This window comes from Thunnus albacares, chromosome 16 (assembly GCF_914725855.1).
Source record: "Thunnus albacares chromosome 16, fThuAlb1.1, whole genome shotgun sequence".
Classification (NCBI taxonomy): domain Eukaryota; kingdom Metazoa; phylum Chordata; class Actinopteri; order Scombriformes; family Scombridae; genus Thunnus; species Thunnus albacares.
Genome location: NC_058121.1, coordinates 13722171 through 13736979, shown reverse-complemented (window position 1 = coordinate 13736979; position 14809 = coordinate 13722171). Strand labels below are relative to the sequence as shown.

Below are 14809 nucleotides of genomic sequence, written 5' to 3'. Positions count from 1 at the left end.
TGTCTATGTGTGCATTGTGCGTTTGCAGAAGTGGGTGGAGAGAATTTGACGTGCATGTCCACGTGTATATGCATGTGTGTGTGTGTGTGCGTCCTGTTTGTAGGCCAAACCTGGTCATCCCCCTTGTATTCTGTCCAAAGGTGTGAACTAACAAGACCCGCATACAAAGCCTATTAACAGTAGACTTGCAGCTTCTTACCCACCTCACTTCAAACCTCAACTTAGTTTTGATCCTTTCATCCTCGTTTTATCCTTCCTCATATCTTTCATCCCTTTGTTTATTCCCACCTACCTCTTCAGTCTTCTTTTCTTTACAGAGCACACACTCCTGTCACCCCCGTCTCTATTTTTTTTTTTAACCACGCTAGCCAAACTCTGACCCACATTGCATGGTCCCTCCTTCCTCCAAGGATTACCTCTCCTAATCTCCGATGCTATTAAACCTCCAGGACAGCTCCACCCTTCCCCTCTCCAACTCCTTCAGTGGGGCAGTCAAAACAACAGCTTGGGGGTCACTAGGGGTAGGTCTATGTATGAAATAAACCAGCTGGTATGAATGAGGGCTATTAGCATCTGAGTTTCTTTGGAGTTATGGACAGAAGTAACAAAAACTTATTTAAGGTAATTCTGTGGGCTTGAATCACATCGTAAACACACGACCACATCAGGTCAATCTTGAATAGAGATTTATCGCTTCTAAGTGAGGTGATTATATGATTTAACTTATACCTGGACTCTGGTGCTGTATTAAATGTTTACGCCTTAACAGAGAGCTGACCTACACATGCACACCCAACCCAGAGCATAATCTGTAGGATTTATTGGGGGTTTTAGCTGCCTGGGGGGACTCAGAGCCTAGTGCTACCCTCTCAAGTGCTGAACCCCGGATTACTGCTAATCAGGAGCTATGAAACTACCTAGCAAACAACAGGATGCAATTTTAACTGGACCAGTATGGTGATTTTTGTTTTGTTTTTTGGTTTTGTCCAGTACAGAATAATGTTCTTTTTGGGTTACTTTAGTTCTATCTCATGATGTGATTGTGATTTAACTTCTTGTTTAGAGATTGAGTACATAGTTAGAGTTATACAACATGACATGATCAAGCCTGTTACTGACACTGACATATGTTTATGTTGATGTGTTCCTTAGAGATACAATTAAATATAATTAATGCTTACATACAGTAATATTTGTATATAAATAGTAGGGCTGTGACTAAAAATTACAATCATTATCAATTAAACTGTTGATTATGTTACTATTTGTGTGTCGACAGTGTGCATATCCAACCCTAGTTGGGTACAGGAACAATTAATATTGCTGTTGAATCATTTCCTCATGTGATGAATGGCATGTATTAATATAAAATTTGTTGACATTGGCTAAAATTAAATCATAAAAAAATAGAATGTCTTACCCTCTGAGCAATTTCCCTCTCCACTATGCTGTCCTCCAAGGAGAACATCTCCGACACTGGCCTCTCTTTGAGCGGCTCCTTCCTCACCCTCTCCTTCACACTGGTCAGGTCCGGTTCTGAAATAGATGGGCCTAAAACGGCTCCATTCACCCCACCCTGGTCCCCTCTGGTCAGTGTCCCACCAGCACTTGCACCACCACCACCTCCAGGCCCGCAACCACCCTGGCTGTGCCCGGGTTTGAGTGCCCGGCCCTGGGCCTGGCTTGGGTCCATTGGTCCCTGGTTGCCCTGTGGTCCTTGATTATGGTTGCGGTGGTGGGTGTGGTTGTGATTGTGAGTGTGGGCACGAATCTGAGCATTGCTAGGAGGTCTGGGAGGACCAGGGTACTCTGGAGGGGGTTTGTTGGGCAGCTTAGCCAGAGCAGCCTGTAGCTGAGCACTGATGCTGATTTCCTCATTGAGACCTGGGATTTGAACATCCAACTCAGGACTCTCCTCTTCCTCCTCCTCTTCTTCTTCACTCTCACTGCTGTGGATCAGCATGGTAGCGTTGGAGAGAGTCTTTTGATGCTGGTAGGCCACGGGCCCCGGTGGCGTTACAGACGTTTCTTGTGCTTTCTGGGCAGGCATCTGCATAGGCAACTCTTTTGGCTGCTGAGGTGGAGGTTGGGGTTGTGGCTGAGGGGTTTGGGGCTGAGGCTGAGGCTGAGGCTGAGACATGGACTGAGGCTGAGGGGGCATCACATGTTCTCTGAGTGTATTCCTCCGATGAAGCGGAGCATTCATGCCCTTCATCACCATGCCCTCCATCCCACCTCCTACTCCTCTCATGCTGCTGATCACCTCCATGCTGTGTCTCTTACCCAGGGTGGAGCGGTGTTTAGCAGCAGCAGTTAACGGTTCACTAACCTCCTGCAGGGATTGGTGCACCACGGCTGAGCTGTCCGGCTGGAAGGTCTTGACTGACAGCTGTACCATGCGGGTAACCAGCTCTGGACTGCTGCCCCCGATGCAGCGGTGACGGTGGCTGGCCAGGTCCGGTGTGCTGGTGGCCGGGCGGAAGGAGCTGGAAGGGTAAGGTGGAGGAGGCCGTGACATGTGGTTTCTCAGCATGTTAGCTGTAGCTGCATAGCTTCCCGCGTTTGCCCCCTGTTGTTTGGTATTTGCCAGCTCAGGTGTGCTGACAGTGTGAGAGATTGAGCTTCCTACACCTCCACCACCACCGCTGCCTCCACCTCCATTAATGCAGGGTGAATGACAGGGCCCCTGGCTGCTGGCTGGTCCTCCCTGATGGGGGCCATGGGACACTGGCTTACTGTAGCTGATCTGCAAGGTAGATGTCACAAAGAAACAGTATGAAATGCAGTAATGAGCAAGAAACAAACAGGTGTAGTAAAATATATTCAGAGCATCCACCTATACCTGTGGGGCATAAGGTCCTGGGCTGGGCCCAAGGCCATGATAAGGGGCTCTCTCCCTCATCTCTGGCTGGCTGTACACCAGAGCCTCAGGCTGGCGGTAAGCACAGGCATTACTGATGTTCAGACTACGCAGCGATTGGCTGTGGAGGTCATGATGAGCTGGGAGCATGCGCCGCTTCTGCCGCATGACAGCATCGTACTCGGGCGTGGGTCGGTAGGACGGAGCAATGATGGCGCTGTGGCGGTGACTCGGGATGTAGTCCGGGCGCATGAGCTCACTGCCAGGGATGCTGAGGTTGGAGGACATGGGCGAGGGAGGGACGAAAGTCTGGGAATGATTGAGGGAGCTCAGGCTGGGGCTGCTGTACATGCTTCCATTGGGCACAGTGCCGTTACGAAAGGGAAAGTCCACCGGGCAGTGGTCCAGACTGGTCTCTGACTTGTAGTAGGGGTCGTCATGGAAGATGCTGTCTAAAGAGCACAAGAGGGAGGAAGAAAGAATCAAAGAGGAGCAAAACCCTAAATGGCAAAGAGCTTTCATTTATGTGCTAAATCCATTTATAGATCCCCTCCGGGCATGTTTTAGGACATGTACTCTGCTTTGAACATGTAATTTGACATGTTTTTTCTTTAAAACAAGTTGAACTAACAAGTAAAAAACTCCTAAAAGCACAAATCCTTCTTCCTCATTGAAAAATCTAAAAACTATGAATATATACAATATATACAGTATATATATACTCCACAGCTCTGCCATAAATTCTACATTTACAAAGCTTATACATTTTCAGTTTTTGTTGACATTGTCAGAAAGGTGATAATTCTATTTCATGTTTATTGTTGAAGTCGTAATGGGTGGTGGTGATGTACTGGAGTGCATTATATTGAAAAGTGTTCCTAATATTTTGCTCACCTCATGTATATTAATGGAGTCGACAATATCTTAGAAACACCATTCAATATAATGCACCTCAGTACACCACAACCCACAACCACCTCAATAATAAAAATAAACTAGAATTATCACCTTTCTGACAATGTCAACAAAAACTGAAAATGTATAAGCTTTGTAAAATGTAGAATTTACTGCAGAGCTGTTGTATTGGATCGCACAGTTGTTTTCTTTTTACAGATTTGAAATATTTTCTTCCCACTAAAACAAAGTGGTGTGCGTGTTTGTTCAACAAATCGAGCATTCTCTCTCGTGTGAAACTATCTCAAGCCCACAAGCGGGCAGACGTGCATAATCTAAGTCCACACAAACAGAATGTGATGCTGCGATGCCTGAGGTCTCACTCCAGAATGATCTCACACCCACGCATAGTAGCACACCCAGAATGTTTTTCCACTCACTCTGTTTTACTGTCAAGCCGACATGAGTGAAGCTCTTTGGATTATAAGGCGGGGTGAGTGTGTGAACAAGTCAATGAAAGAGCGAAGCACAGATGAGGTCACTGCTCAGCGCCCCAAACATTGGGCTCTAATTGGCTGGGAGATTGTTAAAGTACAAATGAGCTCTCTTAGTCACACGACTGATGGGAAGGACACAATTAGCTCCATTCAAATGCTTCACTTATTATCAGGGAGGGTGACATCTTAAATCATAGAGGTTAAAGCAGTGAGCTAGAGGGGTTGAAGCTTAGTCTGAATGCGTTTGTCTGTGTGTGTGTGTGTGTGTGTGTGTGTTTTGTACGTACCTTGAGAGCTCTGTGTGTCCTGGTAATGCTCTCCATACTGGGAATGCATTGTCTGGAAGTTACAGGACTGGGGCCGCGGCTAAATGAAGACAAACATAAGGATGCAGGACATTGTTATACTTAATTAAGTTATCAGCAACAGCCTTTAAAGTGTCCTTGAAATGTGACTTTTATTTTTCTACATAGGTTTAATTTTCTTTACTTTCTTTATTCTGTTTCGACACATCTACACAACAGGTGACTATGGCTGACTCCGACCTATTCTCGGGCCATGCAGTTGTCAACCGCCAGGGCCTGTGGTTCTCCAGACAGACATCTGAGCACTCGAGTGGACTGACTGAACAGCTACTGTGCCACATTTAGCTGAGCCATTGTCTGGGCAGCAGGGAGGGAGACGCACAAATCACTGCCTTCATTGTCGCACCGGAAATCAGTCCAAGCAACACCCTTGCAAACTTTCCAACAACACCCACCACACCACCAAAACATTAAAACCAAGACTCCATGGCACAATTAAGAGCTGCCCTGAGTGGAAGAATGGGACCAGATCTCTAACCACAGCCTTTTCTGACTTCCCTCCCAAATTCTCTCTCTGTCTTCTAGCTTCTGGTTTCATTTATACAGACCAGAGGTAATAACAAACAGAACTCAACAACCAGTGATATTAAATCATATCAAAGAGAGGAAAGACTTGTGAGGGGCTGACAGTACCAGAGAGAGGCGGTGGGTCCAGGTGGGTCGCCTCCTGAGTGGTGCAGGTGAGTGAGTCGGCCTAAAGAGAAACAGATGCATTAGCAGATGAATTCACCCATGAACTCTAGAAAGGAACATTAAATTTAGCAAATATACCATTTGTTTTTGGTATTACACTCATTTCATAACCTTCAAATGGTTCCTGAACTTTTACAAGCGAAATGTTGCTTATGCAAAGATAATGCTGATTATAAATGTTCTAATGGCCTTCAGCTGTCCTCCCTGGGTGGCCTCGAGACTCACTCTGCACAGATCTTGTTCTGTTTGTAGAACTTGTGTCTGGCCGTGAAAAGGCGAGCGATGTACTTGGCCATTTCCATATCCTCCTGCACATAGAGACACAGAGAGAAAAATATTGATATTCTAAATTAACACAGCAGTTGCATTTATAGTAAATCAAGACTGATTTCTTCTGTGTGAAGGAATATCCAGGAATGTGTTTGTTGTTTTTTTTTTTTGTTGAACTTCCCACTAGAAACCTTGTACGAAGCGTGTGTGTGTGTGTGTGTGTGTGTGTGTGTGTGTGCGCCGAGACCACCTGCAGACACAACACTCACCATGTGAAAAATGATGGTGTCATCTCTGCTTGTTATCTCCACTGTGATGGCTGACTTGTTGTGTGCGATGGTACCAATGTCCTTCCACCTGTCACATGGAAATAAACACACAAAAAAAACACATTGAGTTTTCCTGCATAAACTAAATTCAGACTATTTTCATGCATCTTTTCATTTGTTCACATTAAATGTCCTTCATCACCGATGAGGTCAAAGGTCATACATGCAAAGAAAATAGATAAATAATGAGGGTAGACTTGCTTGTGGAGCATGATGGATCTGCCATTTCGGTGTTTGACAAACACTCCAATGAAGGACACGCCAATGAATATATCGTTGGTGTAGTTGTCCTGTAGAGGAAAGGAAAATATTGCGTGGACACTTAAAAGTCTTCTCTGCAATCAAAGACACTGCATACTCTCTAGAGGTGTGTGTGTAGGAGGGTGGAGGTAATTTATCTACCTTAGCAGGAAAGCTCTCCTGGCCAAAGCCATCCAGTTTCTCTACCTCCTTGATATACAGCAGCTCTGCTTCAGCTGCCTGCATTCGACTGGAAAGTACAGACAGAAACAGTACCTGATACTAAGAATCTTCTTGTTTATAGATCTTTTCCCTTTTTTTATTATGTGCACATGCACAAACACACAGATATATATATATCTATATATATATATAGATATATATATAAAGATGAAGCTGGCCGTACCAGTGACTCTTGTGCTCCTCAGCAACTTTCTGAGTCCACTCCTCCAGCACCTCTTCTCCATTATGCCAGTTCTGAGAAATAAACAAACAAACCAAAAAAAGAGAGCAAAACATTAGGCAGAAAATAAGAGAGGAGGGCACCGATGGAGGAGAGGCAGTAGGAGTAGGATTAGGGGAAAAGAGAAGAAGGAGAAGAGAAAAGTGATGGAGGTGAAGAAAAAGTGAAATGATGAGTTTCAGTGACAACAAGAACAAGACATATTGTAACAGAGTAAAATCATGTTTCATTACTGTAATACATTTAGTATTCTTTCACAAGATCTCTATCTCTGCCACACTGTCACTCTGATCCAGTCTGTTTTCTGCCTGTCAATCAGGTATGCAGAGGGAGGAGGTACACAGGTAACACAAGAATGTGTGCCTTCAGGCAACACACACATAGAGACCCACACACACACATACTGTCCATATTTGAGCAGCGAAGGTTTGAGGACTCACCACTGGAAAGAGCACGTACTCCCTGAGGAAGTCCTGAGACATGAACTGAGTGAAGTCTCCAAAGTCAGCTAGAAAACACACACATTTATAATTTATTAGACAAAGGATTTTTGCATGTATGAATGTAAGGTTTGCACATCATGTTGTTATTCTAAGACATTGGGAACTCAATATTTTAGGGTAATGTACAACAATAACACTGAAAACAGAACTGACAACTGGTATTTATGGGCCTTCTTCTAAAAAGTTCAATCTATATAGATCATCACATGAGAGGATAACCTGTCAGGATTATTACAGTCTTTCCAATTAACACCAAGCTAAAACTTCATATTTTCCTTTTCTACACACTTATAATATTCCAATGTATTCCAACAATAAATTTTAAAAACAACATATTTGCCTTTGCCTTTGTAATGTATTTTGATATCAAGACTGTTGATGACCATTGAATTGCTAAGTAGCTAAAACTACAAAATGTGCAGTAACTTTATGGCTTGCTACATTATATGAAATAAGTTTTTTTAGTTACATAATATTTCTAGGGAGGATATGTGTGCAGTTACACATTAGGGATACAAAGTAATGTACTATGATAACACTATATTTCTACTATAAGTTAAAACCTTTGATTCAGAGGTAATCAGAGGCTACTTGTTACTATTTAGTAGTTAGTCCTTGATTTCGTTTCCTTACTCACCCCTTGTCAGGATCAGGAGTTTGCCTACTTCACTGTTAAGTATTACCAGAAATAAATGTCTCATCCTCCACAACATGCTCAGGCGTCCAGATAGGGCCTGTAAGTGCATCGTAAGTACTGTTTTGCTGTCTGCTGGACAAAAAGAGGTGTAGCCAGGGATCCTCACTTCCCGACAGATAAGGGTCTTCCTGATGCTGCTGAGGCTAACCTTGGAGCTAGCGATAAGCTAACTGTCTGTTTACATTCCCCCTGAGACATAGACAGCACCCAGGAGCAAGATCGAGGAGATGGAGTGAGGTTGTGTGTGTGTGTGTGTGTGTAAAGACTGATACCATAGGAACTCAAGTGGACTGGGCTCTCCCCGTGGTATGCAGCCATATTAGGTAGTGAAGTCAAGATGACCTGAGAAAGTGTGAGTTTGTGCTCTCTCTTTCTCTCTTGTGCTGTCTGTCTCTCTCCAGTAGATTATTCGCATGAGTTGTTTGTTCATGCATGTGTGTGTTTGTGTGTCTTACCTTGTACTGCTAGGCCAGCTAGTCTGATCCCCTGCTCTACTGTGCAGTGGAGACGTCCATCAAGCAACTCCTTCTTCACCTGCAGGTAATACTGATACCTGGAAAGAAGCACAGAGAAAAGAAAACAAGGAAATGGTTATTCAGATTTGATGCTGTAGTCAGCTATATTAGCATGGCCTCAACACTATTAGATGTATTGTTATGAAACATTGCAATGGTAGTTTGTCCAATTTTGCTTTATGATCAAATCCTCGCAAAACTAATGACATTCCCATTAGCCCATTAGGTGTACTTTGTGTTTAGTGTTAATTAACAAATGTCAGCATACTAAAATGCTAAACAAAGATGGAAAAAATGATAAACATTATACAAGCTAAATATGAGCATGTTAGCAGTTCGTTAGTTGGGGTTAGTTGGGTTAGTTAGTTGGATTAGTTTGGTGGGTGGGTGGGTGGGTAGATGGATAGGTGTGTGGTTAGTATAGAGTAAGATAGGATAGGGCAGGGTAGGGTGGGTTGGGTAGTTGGGTAGGGTAGGGGTGGTTGGGTGTGTAGGGTAGGGTAGAGGTGGGTGGGTATGGTAGGGTAGGGTAGGGAAGGGTAAGTTAGGGTAGGGTGGGTGGGTAGATAGGTAGGTAGGTAGGTGTGCGGGTAGGGTAAGGTAGGGTAGGGTAGGGGTGGGTAGGGTAGTTGGGTGGGGAAGGGTAGGATGGGTGGGTAGGTAGGTGTGTGGGTAGGGTAGGGTAGGGTAAGGTAGGTAGGTGGGTACTTTATTAATCCCTGGGGGTAAATTTCTTTGTTCGTTCTAAGTATAAGAGCTAAACTTTTCTTTTGACTCTTAGTCATGTTTTTACATAACAGACTGCATACCACAGCCCTTCTACCAGCTTAACTGTACAAAAAAATCTGACTAAGTGGGTGGTATCATAGCATTCTTATTAGCTTCAAGAAACTCACCAGAATTCAGATGGTGCTAAATATTATTTTTCCAAATAGCCACAAAGTCTCTGAACACCAGTTATATAAAATTGAGTTGGAAAACATGATGGGTTTCAGTTCAACACTTGTATCCAAAGAAAGTAAGAGGAGCTGTGCTCGAGGCATTGCGCATTAGCAACTGAAGGCTTGCAAACATCCACTGAGACACCACAGAGAGACGTATTCCTCTGCTTCTGGTTTGTGCAACAGAAAGTATGCGTCAAGACAGTATTGGCAACAGCATTAGCCGCTTAAGACAATGCCAGAGAAGCCTGATGCAGAATCCCAGCAAGGAATGAGTGAATCACCTCTATTTGAAATACCAATGACTCATTTTTGACTTGAGAGGAATGCCAAATGTATACCAGTAGGGGCTAAACAACACAATTTTATAGTTAAGTACATTTTTAGTTAACAGCAAGCATGTCTTATTGAGGCCAAATGTTGAGCTGATTCTAATAAGGACAGGGTTTAATCTTAGGTAGGACCAACACAAGCTGGACAAAAGAAGAGCTTTATAATTGTGAGGCAAACCAGGGCTCAGTGCACTGTGGTTTTGAGCAATGGTGGTTTTGCCGAGTGTAAGCTGATATGATGACACTGTTCAGATTGTTGCGGCCACTGCAGCCTTCACACAAGTCCCAAAGCCAAGAGGCAAAAGTGGTAAAAGTCCTGAAGCCAAGAGGCTGAAACACACAGCGCTCCTTAAGTTTCTGAGCTCCTTTTGTCCACTTTTAGCCCGGGTCCAACTGAATGTTTGTCTTTTGAAGAATGGAGTGGCCACACAGGAGGAAAGAGAGAAAACTGTCAGGGTGACCAGACTCAGCTGCATAAAACTTGCACACCGTTTCCTGTTTGTTGCCATGGTGACCATGGGCTGAGTCTTTCCAATGTGGGCTGTGAGACACCTTTTCTGACATGTACTCTACTGTTTAGCTCCATCTGTACTTTTAATTCACTCTCAAAGTTTCTTGCCCTCCTTTACCTCCTCACATCTTTCATTTTCATATTCTTTTTCACATTCTCTCCCCCTCTCCCCCACTTGTTCTTGCTCTTTTCTTTTTTGAGCTCCTCTCAACGTACTCCCGGGCCTATAATCTGACCCCGCCCTCCTCCCTCACCCTGTCATTACACCCGTTGGCTAAGCTGCCATTCCGTTCCCGTGGCAACCCTCTAATTAGCCAACCCCAACCACCACGGCTGCAGCGGGGGGCGGGGCTTGATGCGGTTGGGAGGGGAGGAGCCTCGCGGGACACAAACCCTTCAAATGATTGTGGACTTTGTTTTTACAAACGCTCCATGTTTTCCCAGCGTTCTCTGTATGGGGTCTGGGGAAATGTTGAGGTTGACGGTGGTTGGTTCTCATTCTGAGGTTCGATGGTAACAGCATGAGGCCAGCGGTGAAGAGGCGGACAGTAAACTGTTGAAATAACTATGAACAAGTGAAAGCGTGACAGTGAAAGGCAGTAAAGAGAGGTCTAAGGGTGTGCTCATGGGAGAGCCCAAACTATACAAAACAGCCACGAAACATCTTATAGAACAGCGGTTCCCAACCTCTTAGAGCCCAAAATTCACAAGATAAACCAAAGTAAAAGGTCTTAAACAAGCATTAGAAATATGTTTTCCAGTTTTCTCCTCCGTTTACCATCTCACGACCCTCAGACTTATATCAAATTAACACCCTTTAACACCCTTAGCCACCAATTTCATCTCAATGAAGACTGTTCTCTGTATGATAGCACAACTAGGACTGGGCGATATGATATCTGTCAAGATAAATTATCTAATTTCACCCCATCACAATAAATATTACGACATTTTTAATACAAACATACTATTTCTTAAATGTTTCTCTCATTTAATTACAATATGACCAGTTAAACATGCTGAGCTGTTGGCAGATTGGATGCTTCTTCTGTTTAGATGTCCATGGTTGTTGTGGCTGTTGTTAGTTCATAGACATTTACTTAAAATATTCTTTATGTCTGCAATTTGATACATCAGGTTTATTGTCCAATACTAATATAAACCGCAGACAAGCACATATTTAAGTTCATTAAACTACAATGTAAAGCCAAACAAAGCTTGAATTGTGTATGAGCCTTAAAAAACATTGACAGGCGTCTGGAAAATGTTTGTGTATGAAATTATCCTACCCACATATGAAATCCACATGCTGCATATTGAAGGATTTCATTCCAGAAAGATATACATCCACTTTAAAAGGCACCATTCATGTCTGAATATTTAAAAACATAAAGGCAATTCTGTCCTCATATATGTTTTGCAGATAATGATCTGCAAAATATAACATAGCATAGCTTGTCAAGGTACAGCTAATATTCCTGAACAGGGTTTACACAGTCAAAAATATTTTTGTAATGAGCCTGTGTGAGTTATGCTCATAACCATTTCTTTGGTAGAAAGTTGTTCCAATGAAATGTTTGTAGGTTATGCAGAGTAACAGGAACACTGTTTCTGGAAAGATATGTTGCTGTTGTAAAAGTCATTTTTCATTGCTGCAAGCACCACAAATGAAATTAACCTCCATTGTATAAGGGTTGCGTCAGATATTTTCATATATTTATATATAGATCGATAAAAATCTGGACAAAAAAAACCTTAATTACCTGCATGGCTGTGAGAAAATATGTGTCAATGTAATTTGCGTGAATATACGCTTAAAATGTATTAAAATTAGGTAACGAGCCTTTATATAGACTAAAAGTACAAGAAAGCATTTCTAATATTTGTTTTTTAAGTATATAGTATCATGCTCCTGTCACATAGAATCCTACTTGTAAGCCTGCACATACAAGACGTCCTTATAGCGGCACACACCTGGCATGTACGTATGTCACAATGACATCATCGTGGTGTAACGGCAGGTTAATATACATGGATAGACATGAGGTAAACCTTTCCTTACTAGGAGTTACTTGTGACTTCCACCAATGCAGAGCGCTCTGCTGGCACTGCAGGCAGCCACACAGGCACAAAGAGCCCTTTATATGCCCACTCATGTTCAAGCCCCGCTCAAGACATGCTGCCAGATGTCCAAGTGGCCCGGACAACAAGCCTGCGAGCATATGTGCATGCATGCATGAATGTGTGTATGTGTGTGTACATATGCCTCAACGCCCCCCCCCCCCCTTCCTCCACCCCCGCCACCTCTGCAGTGGTATGACCCTGACCACCCCCTCAGCCCCAGGATGAGTCCAGACGGCTTGTGTGGGAGGCAGGAGGATTTCACTTTGAAATGTGTTGAATCAGCAAGGGGCAGAACAGAGTACAGCTGTGTGTTTGTGCATGTGTGTGAGTGAATGTGTGTGTGCGTGTTAGTGATAACTAGCTGAACAAAGCTAGGATTTCAAGGCTGTTGGTGCTGTTAGCCTTGGGGGCTGCTGAGGCCAGCTGGCCTCGCTCCCCGTCAACAGCTCTCTGTTTAGGTTCCTCACTTTCTCTCTCTGGGCCACTTTGCCCCTCCTTCATATCAGTGAGACAGATGGAACAGAGGGTTTCATCCACTCACTCTACACCTCACCTTCTGCAAGATGAGTGTGTGTTCTGTGGTTAAAATGAGACAATTTTTAGAAAGAAAAAAGACAGAGCCGCCGCGGTATAATATATCTAGTTACAAGTAAGTATTATATATGGAAGGTAGTACAAGTTTAGAGGTCAAGCACTGGGCAACTGAATGGCACATACAGAAAAGTGATTCTGATCTCCTCCCACCTCACACATACACAAATAAAATTCACACTCTAAACAAACCACTGCAAACACAGAAGTAGTTACATTTAAATCCACAAAATAGTTCCTGATTATCTAAGTAAGGGTTTACCCTGATTCCATCAATATACCTGTTTCTATACTACAAAGCACAGTGTGATTAATAACATAAAAACCTTCCACCTAATGTTACAACATCAGGAGTTTCCCTTTCCCCCCAGTCTCAAACCTAACCTATGGTAATCTTATGTTACCATTGGTTTATCCCTCTGGCCGTCTTGGTGTGAATACGGCAACAAACTAGCGCTTTGAGGCATTGTTTTTTTAATCGTTTCAACACTGCAGAGCCTGTATAAAGATGTTCTCACAGATAAAAACACTTAGTAATGGTGCCACTTCAAGCACAAGTTTGTTTGTATCCTTGGGAATGTGAAGGAAAGATGAACCAATGAAAGAAACAGAGTGAAACTTTGTGACACAAAAATATCTTTGACGAAACATTGTAAAAACTCTAATTGAGGTGTTTGAAGTGTTTAGAATTTGACTAAATGCGGAGAACTCTACATGCAGTATCATATTACAAATACGATTACTGAGCTGAGCATGATTGCATTAATATAAGTGGAGTTCAGTGTTTACATGGGCACCAACTTTCTTGCATTACTGCCTTCATTGCATGATAATTGGATTACTGGTGTGAATATGTAGACAGTATACACACACACACACACATACACACACACACATACACAGACTTTAACCCCCTGCTCTGGGTAATTTTCACAGCTGCATGGAGGGAGGAAGAGAGGGAAGGAGAAACAGATGAATGGATGGACGGGAAGAGAAGGAGATCTAGTATCAGGTTACACATCAGTCAAACACTGAACTTCAAAGACCTGACCACATTATAAAACCCACATTACGTTCTCAGTCAGTCTCCTTTACTCAGGGGAGACAGAGGCAACGCTCTGTCTTTGTGGTGTCTGGCAACAAGTTACAATGGATTTGTCTCTAAAACCTTATAATCTGTTATTACTTAATAGAACATCTTAGTTTAGGGTTTTTTTCTTATTATTTAATTGCTGTTAAACTGAAGAAATTGAAAACAGTATAGCTCTTGTGCATGGAACAGGGCCCTTTTTTTGTGAAATGATATATCAAGGAAACAATGTCCCAAAAAACCAAAGTCTACTCTCTCGCACTGTTTTTACACACTAGTATAAACATACTTTTCTATGTGGACACATACATATGTATATGTTCCAGCAACAACACATGCGGGCAACAAGCTAAAACCACATAAATACCAAGGTATAAACCCAAAGCCGAGTCTTGCTGCCAAACTTTTACTTTCTCTGTCCCCACTTGTCTTCCTCTTTGCTTCTGTCACTCTGTCTCCAAATCTTCCCCCTTCCCCCTCCCATTAGCAGACCAGGTGTGTAGGCAAAAAACACACACCGGATCTGAGCCAGATCAACCTGCAGTCAATAAATTATCAACATTTTAAAAAGATGGCTGTCAGTCGTTATTGTGTTCACGCTGATTGATGGGAGTTCTTAGAGGATAGTACTGACAGTATAAGGCTCTTGATTTTTGGCGAATCCCTTGATGAGACCTGGTTGACTGAAAAAAAAGTGTTTGGAACTATTAAAAAAAGTTGAGAGGATTATTTTGAACTTGAAGTGAAGAGAAACAGAGACGAGGCTTTTAGAGAGGTTTGCCTCGGGAAGCGTGTATGCTCTTACAATGTGGAGTATTGTGACTAACTCTTCTGACAGGGCTGCAGCTGGCTTCTGAGAGGATTCTTGGGAGAGTGTGCGAGGTGTGTGATGTG

At 43.1% G+C, this 14809-nt stretch overlaps 1 protein-coding gene across 1 annotated transcript in view; it reads right to left on the bottom strand.

Annotated features, from left to right (window-relative positions):
* The window catches only part of LOC122999363 (tyrosine-protein phosphatase non-receptor type 14-like), a 38165-nt gene that overhangs the window by 7048 nt on the left and 16308 nt on the right, over window positions 1–14809 (bottom strand). Inside the window, exons 4-14 of the mRNA XM_044376221.1 lie at window positions 8267–8364; window positions 7052–7119; window positions 6555–6625; window positions 6311–6398; window positions 6110–6198; window positions 5849–5936; window positions 5535–5617; window positions 5250–5310; window positions 4539–4617; window positions 2843–3312; window positions 1421–2746 (exon numbers count right to left, since the gene is read on the bottom strand). Coding sequence (XP_044232156.1) covers window positions 1421–2746; window positions 2843–3312; window positions 4539–4617; window positions 5250–5310; window positions 5535–5617; window positions 5849–5936; window positions 6110–6198; window positions 6311–6398; window positions 6555–6625; window positions 7052–7119; window positions 8267–8364 — 2521 coding nt within the window. The remainder of the gene's footprint in view (window positions 1–1420; window positions 2747–2842; window positions 3313–4538; window positions 4618–5249; window positions 5311–5534; window positions 5618–5848; window positions 5937–6109; window positions 6199–6310; window positions 6399–6554; window positions 6626–7051; window positions 7120–8266; window positions 8365–14809) is intronic.